This window comes from Haemorhous mexicanus, chromosome 8, assembly GCF_027477595.1.
Source record: "Haemorhous mexicanus isolate bHaeMex1 chromosome 8, bHaeMex1.pri, whole genome shotgun sequence".
Taxonomy (NCBI): Eukaryota; Metazoa; Chordata; class Aves; order Passeriformes; family Fringillidae; genus Haemorhous; species Haemorhous mexicanus.
The window spans coordinates 21,118,510-21,139,680 of NC_082348.1; the positions used below are offsets into that span (position 1 = coordinate 21,118,510).

Consider the following 21,171-nt stretch of genomic DNA (forward strand, 5'->3'; position numbering starts at 1 on the left):
GCGGGCGGGCCTTCCGCGGGCACCGCCCCGCGCCCGCTCTGCCGCTGGCCGACACGGGCCCTCGGCTGTCCGCCGCGCAGCGCAGGGGCCCTCAGCATGAGCCCCCGGCCGCCGCCCCTCTCCTGCGACACCTTCGTGGCGCTGCCGCCCGCCGCGCCCGGGGGCCGCGTGGTGTTCGGGAAGAACTCGGACCGGCCGGCAGATGAGGTGCAGGAGGTCGTGCACTTCCCGGCCGCCGCGCACCCGCCCGGCGCCGCGCTGGAGGTGAGGGCGCGGGGCAGGGGCGCTCCTGCGGGAGGCGGCGAGAACGCCGCTGTCAGCTCCTGTCTGCGTGCTTAGCCCGCGGTTCGGCCGGCGGAGCGGGGACGGTGACTCCATGTGTGCTCTGACCTCTTGCAGTGCACCTACATCAGCATCGAGCAGGTGGAGAGGACCCACGCCGTGGTCCTGAGCCGCCCCTCCTGGCTCTGGGGGGCCGAGATGGGCGCCAACGAGCACGGCGTGTGCATCGGCAACGAGGCCGTGTGGGGCAGGGAAGAGGTCTGCGGTGGAGAAGCTCTCCTCGGCATGGACCTCGTAAGGTGTGCACAAGCTGGATTTTATTTCCCCCCCCCCTCTTTTTGGTAAATGGTACCGGATTCGGAATTTACATGGAAAGATATAGTTTGAGTTATATGGGGAAATAGTACTTTCACTTTCAGAAGACACTCCTTCCACTGTTCTAGCCACGGTTAAAAGTATTTATTGGCACAAGCACTAAATTTCTGCCAGAAGCCCATAAGAAGTATCAGACACTAGACCAGAATTCGTCAAAGAAATCAGCAAACATTCTTCTTTCTATAAAATTTATACTGAACAGAAACCAGACTTTTTCAAAAGCACAGGTGGATGGACTTCAGGCACTACTGTTTGGGCCTTTTCCTAGGATCTGTACTCCTTTCCTATTCCACCATCTTTCACATACATTATTTTTAAGTTTTGGTCTCAGCTGCCTGTTTCCATCTAAATAACAAGTTCATGTTCCTACACTGCAGGTGCCAGCATAAATTCCATTAACCTAGAGCAGTCAGTCAATTCTTTTGGTAGTTTCCCCCCAGTCCAATACCTGCACAGGACTTGTAAGCATTTTGTAGGATCCCTCTCCCTGCCTTTCTGTATTTCCATTTGGTGTTTTTCCCCATGTCAAGTTCATAGAGGACCCACTTCAAAGGAGCCCTTTACCTGACTTGTGTTTTTCCCTTACCAGATCATACAACTGGCAGCTGCATATAGAAATATCATTCCAAGTCAATTGGAATACTCAGGCTGAATAGTCTTATGTGGAGTTCATAGTTCCAAAAATAACATTTTCCTTTTCTTTTAGGCTTGGACTTGAGAGAGCAGACACAGCTGAAAAGGCTCTTAGTGTCATAGTTGATTTGCTGGAAAAATATGGACAGGGAGGAAACTGTATGGAGAGCAACATGGCATTTACATACCACAACAGTTTTCTGATAGCCGACAGAAAGGAAGCGTGGGTGCTGGAGACATCAGGAAAATACTGGGCAGCAGAAAAAGTAGAAGGTATGGATGATGCTCTTTGTTCTAAACATTTCAAGTGCCATGACCCCTTGGAGTTCTCCAGTTTTCATTTACCATTTCATTAAGGCATCAAACTAACCTCGAGCTGCATACATGTGCCTGTAAACAACAGGCATTGCTTCCTGGGGCATGAGTGTGGAGTAGCTGGCAGTTTGTCAGAGGAGCTGACTGACAGAGGCCTTTTCAGAGCCAGAGGTAACCACTCCTGCACTTGGAAAACAGAGGACAGCAAGAAAGTCAGCGTGAGAATGACAGCAGTATGTGTGGTCTTAAGGATGGCAGCAATCCATGACAATTTCATTTGGGGACAGGATTGATGTACTGGGCCCTGAAGTGGCTGATTCTTCCAGTGGACTTAGGAGGACAAGCTTGATCTTTGGATGTCTCAGAAGAAGAATGTAAAGGTGGGAATAATCAGGACAGAACCTGAAATACAATGCTGGCAATAGAAGCAAATGAGTCAGAAATGAGTAGCAATGAAAATTCAGTCAGAAAAATACATGTAGCTGGGGAGACAGGCCCAGAAATAAACCACCAGACTCACTGATCTTGTAGGAGGATCTTCCAGGAAACTCTTCAGGGCTAATTTGCTTTACTAAGTTAATTTTAGACAAAATAACAAGAAGAATCATTCAATGCATTAAAACAATTCTTTCTGCAACTTACAAACAGGAGGCGTACGGAATATTTCCAACCAGCTCTCTATCACAACCAAGATTGACAGAGAACACCCAGAACTGAAGGAATATGCCAAAAGCAATGGCTGGTGGGATGGGGAAAAGGAATTTGATTTTGCTGCCACATATTCTTATGTCAATACTGCCAGAATGACCACATCTGGAGGCCGATACTGTGAAGGCTATAAACTTCTGAACAAACACAAAGGTATCCTTTTGAATTTTTTTTCAAGATATGCAAAATATTTAGTGAGCTACATTAATTCAAATCATAAATTATTATAAATCTGATGCAGGCAATCATTCACATGACTTGGTGAACCACAACTTACTAGAATAACTTTTTACCTAAGAGAAGCACTGAAGTTGGAAGTTTCTGTACATTTTTTGCTAATTTTTTGAGGAGGAAAAATTAAAGCAAGGGTCAAATATCAAACATACAGAGTTACAGTAACAACACTGAGAGGTCATATTATGACCATACCACTAAATGCCCTGTAAGACCTGTTCTGAAACATTTTGATAGGCTACGTATTATTACTGTACTGCTAAGGAAAAAAACTAGAGACTAAAACAGATTCCCAGCAGTTTGCAGCCACAAAGAACCTTATGAACAGCTTCAGTCAGGTACCATTTGTGTAAGGCAACAGCACAGCATTCAGATACATACCTTGCATTCATTTTTGACATTAGTTTTTAAATCTTTGTTGTTTCAGTGTGGCTGACTCTAAACTTGTGTAGTCTACTAAAACACACCAAGAGCAGAACAAAATCATTTTCTGTACTCTAAGCAGTCACTAATTCAAACACTTACTTTTTGGACTCCTAAAGAAAGAACCTATTACTTCACTTCTAACTGCATCCATCTAGCAGGTTATTGCTGTAGCTGTATTCACACGCTCATTTGAAATAATTAATCTGAATCAAGATTACATTGCACCCCTTTGTTTCTTTTATTTATTTGGCTGAACTCTGCCAGACCAGGTTTAGCATTTAGTTAATGCATCAATGTGAATTACTTTTGCTGTCTTTCTCTAGTGATCATGTAAATCCTGTATTCATTTTGGGAATTGCAGGTTCTGAATACTGAAAGCATTTTCATAATACCTGTATTTACTTGTATTATAACAATGCTGAGATTCTATCTGTGTTTCCATTCTAAATCCCCATTTTCAGGCATTTACCTGAGCCATTTTAAAAATCCCACTAGGTGTTCAGGTTATCAGTCTCATATGGTTCACTTTGTTTAGATTTATTTTAAATAGGTGCCTTAACTGAAAGCTATTTGATTTACAGCATCAGTAAAATCACTGGTTTCTTCATCTACCCTTCCCTGCTTTGTCATTCAGTGGCATTACAGTTCTGGGGTTTTTCCAGGCTGCCTACTATGTGAGGGCCAATTTTAGAGAAATGTTATTCATATTTCAAAAAATAGGGAATGTATTGCAGGCATACTGAATAACAGAGTTTAGTGTAAAACATGCAGTACCTTCTTTCCCTGCTGGACAGGTTGCCAAGTTGTAGCTGACAAAATGACCATTGCTTCTTTTAATTTCTTTGATTCATCTAGCTTGCTGATTTCTTTAATTCTCTGACCTTCCCAGGCAACTACAGGAATATTTAAATGTGTCTTCTTGCTGAAACGTAGTGCTGCATGCCTGTCTATAGGCAACCTGGGTCATGTATGAAAAAATAATATTGGAGACATGTAACTTAGCAGCAGAGTAACTCTTCTAAGAGGAAACAGTAAGGTAGTTAATTAAAAAAAAATCCACAGTTAGAACTCAGAAAGGGAAAACACTAAAATAGTAAAGTGGCAGATGATACCTTCCAATAAAAATAAAGACTGAATGAACTAATGTTTTTCTGCCATAAGCATACCTTCTACTGGTACACCAAATGTGAAGAGAAAACCATCCTGCAAGAGCTACCTGTTAGAATATTGGATGGTTTAATGATACCATGCCAGTATCTGAGCTTCAGCATACACTATACAGCAACAGTGAAATCACTGAACAGGCAGTGGAAAGGGTTTTGTTCCTCCAGAGCAGGAATTATTTTCATAGATACTTGGCAATAAACCTCACACAGTTTGCTGATAAAGACTTTTCTACAAATAGATGTACTACTGTGGCTTCTGAGCATAGAATGTAATGCCACTCCAGTGCCTCCTTGAAAAGGATGAAAATTAAAAAAAACCACTCACCAAAAAACCCCCTAAAACAAGTAACAGTCTTGGTGTTTAATTTTCAGAGTTTCACACAAAATCCATGCATGGCTGTTATTATTTTTATAACTTCAAAGGAACATAGTGGTATTAACACTGTTCAAATATCAACCAGTATTATAATGATCTATCTTACTTCCACAGAGTGCTCCAAGTTCAGCATTTAATCCAAGCTACTAATTTTCATCTGAGAAGTTACTTTGTGAATGACCATTTGCTAGCCCTATGAAATTTACCTTTCTGGGAAATACCATTTGTCTTTCTACTCCCCATTTTTTAAGGCATGTTCTTATCACCTCTCTTTGAAATAAATACTTTTGGGAAAGCAATACAAGTGTATTCCATATTAAGGTTTGCCATTATGATGATTTTTTTCCCCTGCCAACACAGACAAGCTAAAACTGGCATTGCCAAAAGCAGTCAGTTGTAGGGAACATGTCAATCAGTTGGTATTATATTAGCTCTGTGGCTATATAATTGTATTGTATCTTGAACAGGATCCATCACTTCTGGAATAATGATGGAAATTCTTCGTGACAAAGAGAGTGGCATTAACATGGAAGGTGGATTTATGACAACTGGCAGCATGGTGTCTGTACTGCCTCAGCAGCCTAATATGCCCTGTATTCACTTCTTTACTGGAACTCCAGATCCTGCCAGGTGATGTAGCAGCAAGTAAATTGGATAAAAAAATCTAAATATCTAAATGAAAAAGTGTTGCACTTTGCCTAGTTATATTCCTTTTTGCTTTGGGTTGGTTTTCTTTTTCCCCCTGAAAAAGCACAATCAAAATGTAGGAGGAACATAAATGCACATTATGTATATTAATGGTATCTACCAACCTACTTAATGGAACACTGCTGTGACAATGACTTTAACACCATTAGATGGTTTTTTAATACTTTTTTCTTAAGCAAGTAGAAGAATGGGAAAAAATACAGCAATTTACTGACTCAACAATTTTAACAAAATGGTGTCAGTAAAGGATCTCTGTTCTATTTTTTCTTCCTAGATCTGTATTCAAGCCTTTCATTTTTGTGCCCGGTATTACTCCGTTATTAAAAACTACGTCCCCTACATTTGGTCACGATGATCCAGTAAAAAAGCAACCGCGTTTTCAGAGTAAGCCAGATCGGAGACATGAGCTCTATAAAAAACATGAAAGTGCTGCTGTAGTTATGGAAACTAGCAAGGTACGTTGATTCAATTAGATTTCAATGCAAGCAGGTGGTTTATATAAGGTCCTTGCTCCCGTTTTGTTAATGTGATAGCAGTTAATGCCCTTTGATAGATTGCAAAGAACAGTGCAGTGCCCCAGAAGCCCAGTGTGTTGGCGTCTGGCAGGCACGTGTTCCTGACGCTGTGCTGTGCTGGCAGGCCGAGCCCCAGGCGAGGAACTGTGTGCTCACCTTGCAGAGCAGCCCCCCACAGACTCCCTCACCAGTCACACAATGGGGAAATGCCCCAGCAGCCACAGGCAAATACACAGCACCTGCCAAGAGTTCTTACTGCTATTCAGGCCCCTGGTCTCAGGTGGAAAGGAGAGCTTGCCTTTGATCATTGCTCGGGATGGACAGGAAAGGAAACAAGATGACAAAGATAGCTGAACACAGACGTGAAGCAGGAAGGTAGCTGCTTACTTTTAGCAGTAAAATCTCTGCTATTTACAGATACATCTTCTTGAAAGTAAGTCATATGCCCAGTTAAGTTTGGATAAGTAATACCTAAAGGAGCTTTAATATTCCCTCAATGTATCAGACAAGGAAGATGAAGTAAGTGCTAGATATTAGGAAAGATATCTAAGAAAACCTGTCATGATACTGATTTCTACCAACATAAATGTGGACCCTAGAAACTCTTAAGATCAAAATAAGGACAGTTGAACAGAATTTTGTTAGGGTGATTACTACATGCTCTGTATAGTTTTTAGTGAAATAAATGTTTCTTTTTGCAGGACAAAGGTAAAGAAATACTCAAAGAGATACAGGAGTTGGAGAAACAGAAGATAAGTCAAATGGAATCAATCCTGCAAAATGGATGCCTTGATACTAAACAAGTAGTTAATCTTTTTCCACAGTGTGTAGAAGAAGAACTCAAAATATATGGCTAAGAATATTATTTGAATGTGGTAAAATTTGGATAATTGGGTTTTCTAATGAAGTGGCTATATAGATTAACATCCTGTTTTCTGTGTATCACATAGCATGGACAGTTTTAAAGATGCAGATTCATATTCAGGACAAATGGCTTTTGATTATAAGAAGAATGCTGGAAAGGCTCCTAAGAGCTAGGCAGTGGCATTGTACATGGCACAAAGCTGTCAGCAGAGATTGATTTTGCCAATAAACAGATGCAATTAGAATGCAATAGCTTGACTAAATTAGTGAACAGCCCCCTCTCTGAATAAAGAACACTAACCCAGCTCTGGAGAACGCAGTTCTAGCGTACACACACATAGCTTTTATAGTTAGGAGAATTGTAGCAGAATTTCAGACTACCTGAATTAAAATGGCCATGCTGAAGACTTTCTAAAATGTAGAAGCTATGATGAACCCTGAAGAAAAAAGAAAGTAACACACAAACCAAGTAAAATTGATACTCAGTCGTTTGGTAAAACCATTTTAAGATACGTTTCATATACGGACCTTCTACTGCTTCAATGTAAAATAAGGCTAAGGGTTCAAGGTATATTAAAAACAAATCACAGTTACAATAATAATATTTTGCTCTGAGTGATTGTGAAATCTTATTACAGGGAATTCAGCAGTGCAAGCATCCTGTAAGTTCCCCACAGATTTCACTTTCCTGTCTATTTTTCCCACCCTGATAGTGAAAAATAAACTTATTTATATACAAGATTATTATTGTAAAATTAATTTTACAGTGCACTTTATATCATCATGGCAGAGTTCTAAAATGTTTCTTGAATTGTTACTTTTTAAAATTGGGCAACTAGAAAGGAAGAGGTTGGGCTACACTAGTATATACATGTACTCAGCAGGACATTTAAAAGTACTTCAAATGTTTTCCATTTTATATAAAGCCTTTTAATCCATGACTTTTCTTTGCCAGAGTTAATAGACTGTGGACTTAATTTAATCAAACTTTTTGCCCTACCAGAAACTCTTCCTTCCTGATCCTGTTTAAAAGTAATGATCAATATATGACACCACTTCTATTATCTCTGGCAGGGGCCAAACTAAACAAACAACAAGGAAGACTCTGATTTTACCTCATGATCAATAAGTCAGGATAATAAGCATGACTGTAAGGAAAAACAGCAACAAAAAAAAGCACTCAAAATGCAGCACTTCTGCAAACCTTCAGAGGAAAATATGGAATGGTGCACTAGAGCTACAGCAGCAATGTGGGACATGACTCTGCATCCCCACAGACACAGCAAACCACAGAAAGATCATTCTTTGACAATTTTTCACATGCCGCTTCCTCATTCTGTAAATTGTTCAATACACCACTGTTAAAAAAAGTTAAATATGAAGAATAGATTGACAATGAAGTTTGCAGAATTAATATGAAAATTAAGAGCTTGGTAAAATTTATTCTTTCTGATCCTACAATAAGAGTAGAAATTAATTTGGGATACTGTATTGAGATTCACAGCAAAAAACTACTGACTTAGGCTCATGAACTTTCTATTTCTAGTGACCTAATGTGTATCACATGGCAGTAATTTCTTAGAAGTTCAGTAGCACAGTGATTCAATACAGAAGTTCAATAGTCCAGTTTGATGACTGGAAGATAGATTTAATAAAAATTTGCTGTATGTATCTGTTTTCCTTATGGGATGTCCATATCTAACAATTATATATCTTTTCCTGGTTTTGATCATGAGCTGTTCTACACCGATAGCTTCAAAGCATCAGTAAATTCCAGGTGAAACAGTGCTGGAAACTAAGGTATGAATCAAGTTTTCAGGCAGCATAGCCAACCAAGTGAAATAGTTTTATGCTACAGTGCAAAGATTGAAGTTATACAGGAAGAAGAGCAGTGAAGTTGAAGCAGGCCTTCAGGCAAACTTCTTGGGCACTTAATCATGGGGTGGCAGGGAATGAGGTTAAGCACATTGGTCCAGTCCTAACGCAGGCAGGCAGAGTCCAACTGTGCCTCTTATGTATGTGTTGCTTTTTCCTTACTGGTCTGCAGGATACAAAGTAAAAACAATATAATGTGTGGAGACATATAAAGTGATGGCCAACAGAGTACAGATATTTCAGTACCTTTTCCTTGGGATTTCATTCTCCTAGAAGACACGCAGTGTTAAAACAGAAAATCAAGATGGGATCAGGAGAAACAAATATTCCTCCCTCCCACAACCTTATATTAAAAAAAAAAAAAAAATCAGAATGTCCCCTAGAGGGCAATCTTCTCATGGGTTTTCACCTAGGAATGCATCTTTAAAAGGTCTAGAGCTTTATGAAGGATCATTATTGAAATAAAAAGGTACTAAAATTTCATACTAGAAAACTAAGTGTGACATCCTGTTCATTTTGAAGATTATTTTGAGATAAGTCCTAGAAAAAAGATCCAGTTTTCACTGGACATTCCTCTATACTTGTTCAATAGATGTTTTCATAGAACTTAGCTTCCAAGAGATTAATCTCAAACTAACCCACCTTCAAAATAAAGGAAGTCATTGCACCAGTGACCACTTCTTTAAAGCAAAGCTGTTTCTAACTACCAGAAATCCACATAACATTGTATCAACTATTGACAGAACAGCAGCTTGTCAGCCATTCAAAACTTGCCAGTGCTCCTTGGTGGAAGCAAATATTTACCAGATAAAAGGGTTACTGAACTTTCTAAAACAATTAGAAAGCAATTCCAAGAAAAACTGAAGTCTATTTTTGGCTTCCAGAAGTACCCAGTGATTTAGAAACAAAATATTTGTATTTCATTCCTAGCTTCTTTATTTATTAACCATCACAGACTCATCAGACTAATGGGTATGGTATCAGCAGTCACAATATTGTAGCAGTAAATCTAAGACAATGTGGTGTTGGTTGGTAATCAAAGGTGTTCTCTGTATTAGATTTGTAACAGAGCCTTTTCTATGCAGAAATTTGAGTAATTTCTTATTTAAAACAGATATGTTGTGTTCAGATCTAGGGGAAAGCAGAACCAGTATAAAAAGGGAAGCAGGACTTCTATGATGAAAATGAGAAAGACGAGAGTGCAAGAGCAATGACTATTTATAGAACTGTAAAAGTGCCCTATGATCAAACTCTTGAATGTTTGAAGAAGTAATAAAAAAAAAAGTATTTGCTAAGTAGATGAGAATGTGGCACGCTTCTAGTATGGAGGTATCTTAATGGTGGACACCCATTAGGAAGTGCTCTGCCTACTTGTAAAGGATCAAGGATGGATTTAAGAAATACCAGGACTGAAACCCAAGAGCCACATTAACAAATCTCTCAGAAAAACACTTTTGCCATAAACCTTGACAGGCACATGTAACCCTCACACACCACAACACAGCTCAGAACTCTGAAATCAAGTAACAGATTTATTGACAAGTTGAAGTATTTAGAAGCCAGACATACTTGCAGTTTCTGCTCATAAGTCACATATATCTAATTAGCCCAAAATATTTGATGCAGCTCTCTTCAACATTCATAATGGAAATACACAAACGTTTTCCTTTGTGGCCACAGCCTGATACAAACATCAATTATCTTGTTGATGGAAAACATTAAAATATACCAGGTTGTACAGCATACACAAGCAGCAGGATGTTATGTTTCTGTGCACACTGCAACCAGACTGACAGTAAAAGGAATTATTTTTTCAATTTAAGTCTTGCAGGAAATTATGGCAACTGTAAAACAACTGCTTGTTGAATAGTAGCTTATGCTGCTAAAATCACTGTTAATTCTTAATACAAAATAGATGCAAAAGTAGCCGTAATAAAAATCTGTACTTAAAAAAAAAAAGGGGGAAAAAAGAAGGGAAAGATTTTTTTAAAAAAGGGTGAGAAGACTTATTCATATGCTTGAGCAAATAATTTTTAATACCTGGATTCCTTTCCCTCACTACATAAAATTTTTATCTAGACATTTAAATGCTATTCTTGCAGTTTTAAAAGGGCAGCATAATGGCTATCAGATACAATAAATTGTCTTTAGCCTTTTCAAAACATTGCAGAAGACACACAGGTCCCTAGATTCTGCCTTTAGTGCACAGGAATCTGAGTGACACTAAAGTAACATGCAGGAGGATACCTGAGGTTCATTAGAAACCTGTGTTAGGCGATCAACTAAAATCTAGGATGTTTAGCTACTCTAAACCCTAATCCAGGTGTTTATTTAGGATTCTTTACATATTAGATTTAAAAGTCATTAATTTAATTTTAAAAGTTTTATGATTGGAAAAAGAATTTTGTCTTGACTTGCACATGTACCTAGGCTTCCATAAAATCTTTACTTGAGGGTGGCACTTCTGATTTAAACTGTAAAGGCTAATTTCAGAAGGTAAAAATCTGCTCTTGATAAAGCTGTCACTACCACCATAAGGCAAAGTTTCAGAAAAAATTGTTTATTCCATTATATAATTTCCTATTTTGGGAGAGTGCTGAATATTTCTATGGTTTTAAGATTTGGTAGATTTGTACAAAACCATTACTTATTACTTAATCCATTCGGTATTTGCCCAGCTTTAATCCCCTGATATTGGAAACATTGTCACAGCAATTCTGTCTTTTTAATTGGAATATTTTGTCTTTAAGGGAGGAAAAAACCCACCTGATCTCAGGTGTAAGCAGCTCAAAAATATTCCTGGTGTTAGACAGGAGCAGAGAAGTAAAAACTGGGGTATGACAGAAGAAATCCTACTTCTCTGGAGTCAGGGGGAAGTCTGACTGTAAATAGGCATCAATATTTCATCACACTAAAATATGGAGAACATCCAGCAACACGAAAAAAACCTTTCATGGGTTTTTTTTTTCCTCATTGTGGCCTAAGTATTAAAGCTGCAGCAATAATGCCTCTAAAATACAACAGTGACACATACCATTTAGTAAAATTTGTTTTGCTCAGAATGGAAAAAATGTTCTAAATCCAGAGCATCTGGTTTTGTTTCATAGCATTCTGGCTGGAACAGTACTAAATATAACTTTCTACCATTTTCTTCAGAATAGACACGAGTAGAACCACATCTCTTAATTTTACAAGGGAGAATGACAGAGTTCTCTGAGAAAGAAATGCTTCCAAATTCAGTAGTGAAGGCAGAAGAGGTGGTCACACTCACCCCAGCTACCTGTGCTTTGCCTGCCTGCCCAGTCAGTGGCTCTCAGCTGCAGCTGATTTCCTGGGAATGAAGCGGTAGTACAGGTACTCATCGCGAAACTCAAACTCATTGGTTATGTGCTGCAGCACGCCTCCTCTCAGCAGCCTGTCCCCATACACCACAGCTTCTCCACGGTCAGAGGCAAGGCCAACTTGCATCAGCCAGTTCACCAGGTCACAGCCAAAGAAGATGCCAGTGGAGATCTTTGCACCACACCTGTATGTCAAAGGAATGATTCACCCACATGTTCTGTAAATCTGGTATCACCACTGCACGATGGGGAAAGGCAAGGAAAAATAGCAGGAAACAAGGAGAGACATCATGATAGTTAAAAGCATGTTAGGAAAGAATTTGCAAGTTTTGTATATTTGGGACATGCCAGCGTTCACTACCTTTTCCTGCAGACATTTCAATGAGAAGCATTATGGACATACAAAGTCCAAATTGCTTCTCATTGAAATGTCTGCAGGAAAGTTGAATTCACAAGTTGAATAAAATTCAAATTGTAAATAAAATTCAGTGGACATCAGTAGCATTTTTCCTGAAAACTCACACAATGTAATTCTATTTCTTGCATACTTCCCATGTACTTCTTACCATGACCCTTTCTGCAACAAAATACTGACCTGAAAGCAACCTAACCCCAGCAACAGGGATTCTGTTTGAATTTTAATTCTCTTCATAATTTCTGAACACTTTTAAACAGACACTAACTGCTTACACATTGTAAACAAAGCCCATTTATAACTTGCATATCCTGTTAAATAGTGACCACACATGCAGTACTAAGAATAAACAAAACCTTTACAACAAGACTATTTTTAAAATGTATTTATGAGGCAATGATGCTATCATCTGCCTAGCTTCAGCAGACATACCATGCAAAAATTAACCTGCAGCAATGAATGTTTCTGGTTATCTAAAATCTATTATGTGGAACCCAAGCACAGGGTTTCTAGAGGTGATCAAGAGCTAAGAGACAGCATTTTTTCCCTATTTTTTTTTTTAAGTTAAAAGCAGCAAGTGTTAACATCTATTAACAGATGCAAAAATGAAAATAAATTAAAATCCATGGTTACAACATCTCAGTTACAGCACATTTAAATCAAAAAGGATATGATCAAGTTAGATGAATATTTAAAATGACAAGATAAATGCATTGTTTTAATTCATAAGGAGAAGTAAGACATGAACCAAGCTCTGCACAAACATAGTATTACAACAATAAGGCAACAAATGTCATAATGTCATGTATTCTGATGTGGATATGATTAATAAAAAACACAAAGTACAACTAAATGAACAGCCGTAAGACCAAAAAAACCACAATAGCAGCAGAGGCACCAGAAAAGCAGCTGTAAAACCTGTTCTATTTCACAAGACATTTTCTGATACATCTTTCTTATGGAACATTACTGACTTCTGAAGAGACTGAACAAAATCATGATGCTGTCTAGAACAGTTCTGCAATATGGTTTTGGACTACCTGACCATTAAAAGACCACCCTACCCTGCCAAGGCAGTCCTATTTAAAAGCTCACGTTACAAGAACAGTCAAAGTGACCTGTTAGAACAATTCATGTCTCCATTTCATATATTTAAATAAAGGCAGAATCTTTTTCTTGTTCCTGCTGCTTCTGTCTGCTTTTTTTTTCTCATCTACCTACAATATCTGAAAGCATAATCCTTGATTTAGGTAACGTAAGTTGCCTCTGAAATCTTTACTGGTCTCATAAATTGAAATGTAGGCCTCATTAGAGGTATGAGTAAAAGAAATTATATAAACTCAGAAGCTGTCAAAGTCCTAAACCCACGATAATCTCACATGTTGAGTGGCCTCTCAGTACACACTAAAATCAGTTGCAACAGTTTTGCCTCCTATAAAAGCTACATATTAGTAAACATTTAGTTACAAATACAGACAGTTTTGCCTCCTATAAAAGCTACATATTAGTAAACATTTAGTTACAAATACAGCGTCTTACTCTACAAAACAAACAAACGAAATGAAACAAAGGGTCTTAATGCATTTCTACAGGTGTTATCGTATACATTTTTTTAGAAAGATTTTATCCTCTGAACTCCAGTTAAATGCAAAACCTGGAGAAATCCCTTAGTGATATAAAACTTTTTATAATTTATTTAAAACCTAGGTGGGATAATATGATAACTTGTGCCCCAATGTTCCCGTGTGAGGCTAGAAACATTTCTGTTACAGTTAAATTTCTAATCCTTATCTTGGGGTTTGAATAAATATACACAACAGGAATCACCCACGATATTAACTGCATTTCATTGTTTTCAAAAGATGAGCTCTGTGCTTTGTAACAGGTTATATGTGCAGGGAAGGACCTTACCTTCTGCCTTTGACAATACTTTTGACACAGTGGTCTCTATGATAACGAACAAACTGTTGACAGGTCATCCTGATTTCCTCAGGTACAGAGGCATCTGTATGCCCTGCTGCTTCTCTTCCACCCCAGAAACACTCAAGTCTACAAAACACACACACAAAAAAAAAGAAAAATTCAAGACAGCAAATCAAGCAGGAGCATTTTTTTGGGAAACTGCAAATAATAGAATGGACCTCCCAGAAAGTTTATCACAACCTCTTTTTGTGCCCAATACTTTACATATAATCTTTCCTAGTATATTTGTATGGCTTTTGAACACAGAGGTGTTATTCTAGGCTTGGGCAGAAGGAAAGTCAGAGAGTAGCTGGGAGCCAGCTCTCGCTGCTGGAGTCTCAGGGCAGCCAGTTCCCTCTAAGGTAAAGGCAGCTTTGTACACTCACTCCTCCACTGTGGAAGGGCCTGTCCACACAAAGTACTGGCATGGGGTTATGAACACAGCCCTTTAAAACTGTGATGACACATTCTGATTCAGCATCCAGATCTAACTTTTAGTTTATCAGCTGAAATTACTTCTGAAGATCCTTCATTTGGCAAAAATTTCCCCTCTAGGGAGCCTGCAGGACTTATGTCTCTGAAAGGGTCATTAGGACGGCAGAACAACCTCTCTACAAGTGGGAGAGAAAAGAAATCTGGAAAATGAACGAAATAGGAAACCAAATACTATAGCACTGAAAACTCAACACCCTTCAGAAATGATTATTAGTAATAATTAGGTTTATAGGTGTAAGTGAAAGATTCTATTTACCTTCGCTTGAACGGCAGAATGATTAAATGCTTATCTAAGCCAAAAATACCGAAACAAATGAAGCCCTGGAGAAAAAGAAAATATTAGAAAAAGCAACATGAAGCAAAAACTTTGGTTTCTATAGAACAGAAATTATAAACTCAGTACCAAATACATTTCATGTATACATGCAAAGTGTCCCTCTTTTCTAAATATCATTCAAAATGCATTTTGTTTCTGTTTTGATTTTTCATTTGGACCTTAAAAAGACATATCAATACCTAACAGTCTATCATATAAAACCTTCAAGAATTAGTTCAGTAAAACTAGTGACATGCCACTTGACACTTTGGGATAACTGGCAACATTACATAGCCAAGTATTGAATCTGTCTTTGTTAATGCCAAGGAAAGAACAGACTTACAGTAATTCAAGTGCTCGAATGCTCTCTACTTAATTCATTTTTCTGTGCAGCTTTTATATAGAACCATCATTACTTGATACTGCAGTGCACCCTGTAGGCACACGTGCCATGGCTGTGTAAAATGTTCCTCCAGTGTGTGTATTAACACTGCCTGGCTTTCACCTTCGTGGGTGACAAAGCTGCCTGGTGTCAGGAGCACTGAAACAGCCCAGGTGCAGCCAGCACCAGCATCCATCTTCAGCTCTTTGCTATGGTGCTGTCACTGAAATCAGAGACAGTCATTTAAACCTTACAGAGAAAGCATCCGTGGGGCCACCTTGCTACTGATCTAGCGCCACAGAAGAGACACCAGTGAAGCTTTGGAACAAATAAGGCTGAATTCCTAATCAGTTTCCATGAGCATTTGGCATTCAGTTGTCACTTGCACTTTTGAAAGTGTTCATGGTCATAGGAGATGTGTGTTATCTGTTGCAACACCCACCAACATGGTCACTTTCAGAACAAACATTGGGAAGTACCTGACCAAAATTAAACACAGCACAGAAGAACTGCAGTTCCACATACAGCCTTCCCGGCTCTTGGTTGAACAGCCACCACAAACAACTGGAGAGATTCTGGAAAGAAAACAGAAAAACAACAAAACCCACAAACATAACCTGACTGTTAAAAATCAAAAGCCTTCTTCTCCTCACAAGCTAATAATCCTCACACAATGTTCATGGTCTCTATTTAACAAATCATTCAGATAAAGACAAGTAAGAGGGAATAAACACCTTAAAACATCATCTCAGCTAGGCTTAATAGCTTGGCAGGAGGGAGAACCTTGGCTGTTTTAAACATAACAATGCAAAAGATAGCAGTGTAAGAGGTCCTGCCTCTTTACATGTTTATGGAAGGAACTTGCCTCAAGCATACTTAGGTTTTCAACATAACACAGACAATATGAGCCCAGACAGACTTGCAGTGTTTGCCTAAAGGCTGCTTAGCTGAGGCCAATGCTTTCTACATATTTCTTGCAGAGTTAGGATTATGTTAAGGTGAAGCACATACCACTTCAGCTATTTGAGATGCCTGACAGAAGGAGGAAACCTCCAAAGTTAACCCATTTGGGTGTAAAGGCTAATTCTTTAAAGTAACTGATCTTATTTCATAGTACCTACAAACCACTCAGATACAGCTAAAAAATAGGCTGACAGTTAGGGTATCCCTTACATATAAAAGATGAAAAAAAATACTAGCATGGAATACTTGATACAGGAAATCTGAGAGGGAAACATTTCATTTTGTAATTTAACAGAACTTGAAAAGCAACAGCAGTAGCTACTAACCCACACTTGTGCTGCACTGTCCTGCTTTTTACTATTATATATTTGTGCCACAGTATTTTCCATTTCAAATAAAAATGATTCTCCCAGCTGACATCCACAAGAAACTCAACTGAGCATTACATTCAGAGAGCAGTTTCTTGCCTCTGTCACAGTTAAAAATTAAAATTATATCCCCAATGCATTACATTCTGGAATTTCACACTTATACACAGGAACAACCACCAACACATCTCAGAGTCAGTAATGATGAGTGGCAACACTAACTTAGCAACATTGCTCCAAACACCACTAAAACCAACAAAATTGCATTTTCCCATTTAAAATAATCTTAAGATTATTTTTAACACCTCAGAGAAACCCAAGTTCCAATATAAGCCTGATCAGATAGAACAACTTTTGTAGTCTCCTTCAGAAGCAGAATTCAGTTTATATTTTTAATTGATAATTGTCTAGGGAAGAAGACCAACTCTTGAGAAAACTGGGAAGAGGGGCAGTAGTAATGAATGATATGATGATATAACTTCACTTTTTTCCCCCCTTTAGGGCTCTCTCTCTCTCTATCTTGCTCAACATCATCAGCCTTAACTTGCATTTAATTTATGATGTGGCACAGAAAAACTAACTGTATGACATCCCTCTTCCAGTAAGGAAGCAAAATATAGCCTCTGTTTTATTTAATGAATTGTTACTTAAGCAACTGGAAGATTTTTACTGGATTGTCTACACAGCTTTCCTAAAAATCATTCTACCTCAAAGAGTTAACATGGGGAGAAAGAATATTTACAGCAAATAGGCCAACAACGAGAAGTAAGCAGAGCAGCACATGTCTGGCCAGCTGTTTGTCTCCAGTCTGTAGAAGCTGTTCTTCCTGAGCCAACACACACGTTTGAGCACTGCAGTGACTCACACACTGATCCACTGAAAAACAAAGCAGAAATTCTTCATCAGGCTTCTATCTTCAGAACTCCATGAACAAACTTGTTAATGTAACTTGCTGAGTCAAATTACCTTGTTAAGTATCTACTGAAGTGACACACACAAAATTTAATACTGGCTTTGACAATAACCTGTTCAGACATCTACTCTCAAATGAAACAGCTGAAGTTTACGAGTGCTCCTTAAACAATAAAAGCTTTTCCAACAGAATTTTTCTTTCAAAGATTTAATTAAAACTGAATGTGTGATTAACGTTGAGAAAACACGACCAGAAGTAATGAAAATAATGAAAAAAATATTTATCTGAACAGTTTTTAAATTTGAAATTTATTTCTGAAAAACATCAAATATACTGTCAGCTCCAATGTTTTTACTCTGCATCTCAGAGTTGTTTATGTCTACAACAGACAGGCAACCATATTTATTTCAGGTCTGCGACTGTATTTTTAACACAGTATATCAGAACATGATCATAGTTCTACCAGTGAAAGGAGTCAAACACAAAGAGAAGAGATGCTTGTCTTCCAGCTACAGAGCTCTAAGAAATTTTGAGTATCTTCCTCTAGATGGCAGTGAAAAACTTCCTGGCAAGGCCATACGAAGGAATTGGTTCCAGATAACTCGAAGCAGTTCAGTGAGATAGTAGAAGAATTAGTAATTATTGCAGCCAAGGTTACATAAGTGTATGCATTACAATTTGCTTTTACTGATTTATAGTTTTGAAGTGTTCATTCAGGAGGTTGAAATAATTTCCACTCAACCATAAAGTACTTTCTACCTTATCTTTTAGGATAAGAAAATTAAATTTGCCTTCCTCTATTCTTGAAGACATTCTTATGGTGCTTGTCTGAATTACTTAATGGATAAAATAGTTGGCAATAGGCAGAAAGGGAGCATTTCGTGAGACGAGACATAACTGAAGTATGCTTCAGTGTGAAATATTTAGATTTATTGACATTCATGTTGCATGCAAACATAGCTTCTTCTTGTTAAGAATGCTCGAAAACAAGGGAAAAAAAAGGAAAAAGAGCCAAGTTGTACTGGCAACTAGCTTTGATTACTGACACTGATGTGCAGTGAGAATGCACTGGGCATGCAGTTTTCAGACAGGTGTTGAACAGTCAGTTCATCCATTTTTTTTCTATTTTTGTGACTCCTAAGGCCCTCTTAGTCGATTTTCTCCATCTCTCTTCTCTAGACATAAATAGTACACAGCAGCATGGACATTTAATCTAATCTGCAGTAAGCACTTGTTCCTCTAGATCTTATTTAGTGTTCAAAACCTGTTCCTGATTATAACAAAGTCTTTTTTAAAAGATGCAAGATGTAATTATGAGGATGTAAAAAAGTGGTTTATGTTAAAAGCTTGATGCAAAGTAGGGTTATGCATTCAACTTTCCAGCATCCAAACAAAACAACAATGGAGAAGTAAAGTCTGAATGCTCAGAACACACCAAAGTAGCTCTGTGGTAAAAAAGTGACATCCAAAACAACTGTCCATCTTGAGCACTGAAAGACTAGAAACAACTATCAGCAGAAGAGAACAAACAGCTATAACATTACCTAGTAATTCAATTTAATACAAAATATCAGTTATCCAGGTGGAGTCGAGAGAACAATAGCTCCAACAGTTTCTTTGTGAGAATAACACACAGATGCTGGGGAAGAGCCTGCAGTATTACAACAAGGAGATACTACTGCTTTACCTGTCTCAATTGGAGGAATCTTGCTTTGAACAGCATCTGACACTGCTTTGTTGTCTTTAGCACAGGATAATTCACCATTTGTTGTTTGACAAGAACAGCAACCTATTAAATATATCCAGTAATGGGATAGTTAGCTTCCTTCACTACCACAACTTATTTTCAAGGTGTAACAATGTAACCTATGCAGCTTTAACTATTATGCTCAAACATAATCCAAAAGGAGAAGACAGACTTAATTTTTCCAATTTGTTGAGAGGGTAAATGGGTCACTAAGTTTAACATAACACTACCACCACTGAAGCAACAGAAGCACTTTTAGTTACAGGCAAAAAACTAGGAGGTGATCAAAAAGGCTACATACAAAAAAGGATTAGAAACACATTGAGTGTTTCTGTTGGCATTTAATTCATTCTCAGAGAGACAATGTAGTAGGCAAACAATCTAAGATGCCTAGTGGGCTGCATTTATCACATCCTTATCAAGGTATCACTACCTACATAAAAATCACCCACAGGCTTTTCTTCTTGTCCACTTACACAGCTCTTACAATGGTAACAATCAAACTTTAGAAACATAAATCTAAATACTCAGGCAGTAATATCTAGATTTTCTTCTGTCCTAATCTAACACCCGAAGCTGTAAACTGTCCTTCCCGGGTCAGAATTACATTTGAAATATTACTTTATAGCACCCTAAGCCAATTATTCTTTATGCAAATATACTTTGTCTACCTCCTTCTGCAGATGTCTGTGCAGAAGATCTTGGAGAAGACTGTCCAGAAGATTCTGGAGAAGATTGTGCAGAAGACTCTGGAGAAGACTGAGTCATAGTGGCTGAATTGTGATTCTGCCCACTCCCTTCCACTTCAACCTCCTCCACTGAGCTACGTGGTGAGTATGGGTTCAACACCCCATAGCTGGACCCTTGCCTACTTCTGTTCATGCACATCAGTGAGATACCTGACATCAATATACTGATGAACAGTACCACTGCTGTGGTAATTATCTGTTAAGAAAGCAAAGAAAAAGCACTTAAATATAGGAAAATAGTTGCATATGTCTGTTTTTCTGACTTCTCTTGTTTCCTAAATACACTTACAAATGAGTCTGAAAAAAAGTATGTTTCCTATATTCACTGCTCTTGCACCTCATGGCACTGAAAGAGACTAATTTTCCTTACCTGGGTAACTTAGCTTGTTTGTTTGTTTTTTTAAGTGTGGACCCCTGTTTCCTGTGCAATCCAGCTGTTTTCCCCTTCCTCTCAGGATCACCAGTGTTCTGGGTTAAGTTCTGCTCAGGTACCCTTTCATTCCAAAGAGGAATGTGCTCTAATTTACATTCTTTAGCCAACAGGGAGCACCCTATTAATTAGCCTTTCCTTCTAATCATCTGCACTGATAGCCTCAGAGAGGATTCTGGGTATTTCCTACTTGTGAAAGTGCCACATGAACAATCCTGAGTGACTCATGGACTCTCTGTCCACAAGAAAGAGAGGGAGAAAACATGACAAATACCTATGCTAGTACACTTTATATCCTCTGATAAGAGGAACTATTTGCTGGTAAAAATGGTAGTTCAGGGCCTTTCAACCTATGATTGTGCTGAGAAGCCTAACACAGGGCAAGCAGTTACTGCTACACAGGTGATGCATATCCTATCTAATACAGACCAAAAGCCATTAATTAGATATTGGATAATAACAACTTTAGATAACTATCATGCTAGAATAGAAATTAGTCACCAGGAAAAGAGCTCTGTAATTCATTACCACTCCTAAGTTTTTTCTTTAAGAAGCCTACTCCCTTTTTTCCTTAGTCATAGCTGCCTAAACATGAAGGTCCTTCTCCAAACAA

At 38.4% G+C, this 21,171-nt stretch overlaps 2 protein-coding genes across 8 annotated transcripts in view; one reads left to right on the top strand and one right to left on the bottom strand.

The window, feature by feature from the left end:
* The first annotated feature begins 33 nt into the window (after positions 1-33).
* Positions 34-7,343, top strand: SCRN3 (secernin 3). The gene is made up of 7 exons (XM_059853150.1): positions 34-264; positions 400-581; positions 1,364-1,563; positions 2,254-2,466; positions 4,983-5,145; positions 5,498-5,678; positions 6,440-7,343. The coding sequence occupies exons 1-7, from the start codon at positions 97-99 to the stop codon at positions 6,593-6,595; spliced, it is 1,263 nt and encodes a 420-aa protein (XP_059709133.1). The 5' UTR covers positions 34-96; the 3' UTR covers positions 6,596-7,343.
* Positions 7,344-9,989: 2,646 nt separating this feature from the next.
* Positions 9,990-21,171, bottom strand: part of GPR155 (G protein-coupled receptor 155) — a 34,876-nt gene continuing 23,694 nt past the window's right edge. For 6 of the 7 annotated variants that reach the window (XM_059853137.1, XM_059853135.1, XM_059853140.1 and 3 more), the window contains 7 exons: positions 20,051-20,324; positions 19,320-19,421; positions 17,462-17,595; positions 15,868-15,963; positions 14,947-15,011; positions 14,145-14,282; positions 9,990-12,003 (listed from right to left, as the gene is read on the bottom strand). In XM_059853137.1, the coding sequence (XP_059709120.1) occupies positions 11,781-12,003; positions 14,145-14,282; positions 14,947-15,011; positions 15,868-15,963; positions 17,462-17,595; positions 19,320-19,421; positions 20,051-20,324 (1,032 nt within the window). In that variant the 3' untranslated portion in view covers positions 9,990-11,780. Of the gene's footprint in view, positions 12,057-14,144; positions 14,283-14,946; positions 15,012-15,867; positions 15,964-17,461; positions 17,596-19,319; positions 19,422-20,050; positions 20,325-21,171 lie in introns of all 7 variants that reach the window. The other variant, XM_059853139.1, reaches the window with a different exon arrangement.

Coding starts and splice junctions, on each gene's coding strand:
- SCRN3 (XM_059853150.1), top strand. CDS start 97: ATGAGCCCCCGGCCGCCGCCCCTCTCCTGCGACACCTTCGTGGCGCTG. Junction 265..399: donor CGCCCGGCGCCGCGCTGGAG/GTGAGGGCGCGG, acceptor GACCTCTTGCAG/TGCACCTACATCAGCATCGA. Junction 5,679..6,439: donor TAGTTATGGAAACTAGCAAG/GTACGTTGATTC, acceptor TTCTTTTTGCAG/GACAAAGGTAAAGAAATACT.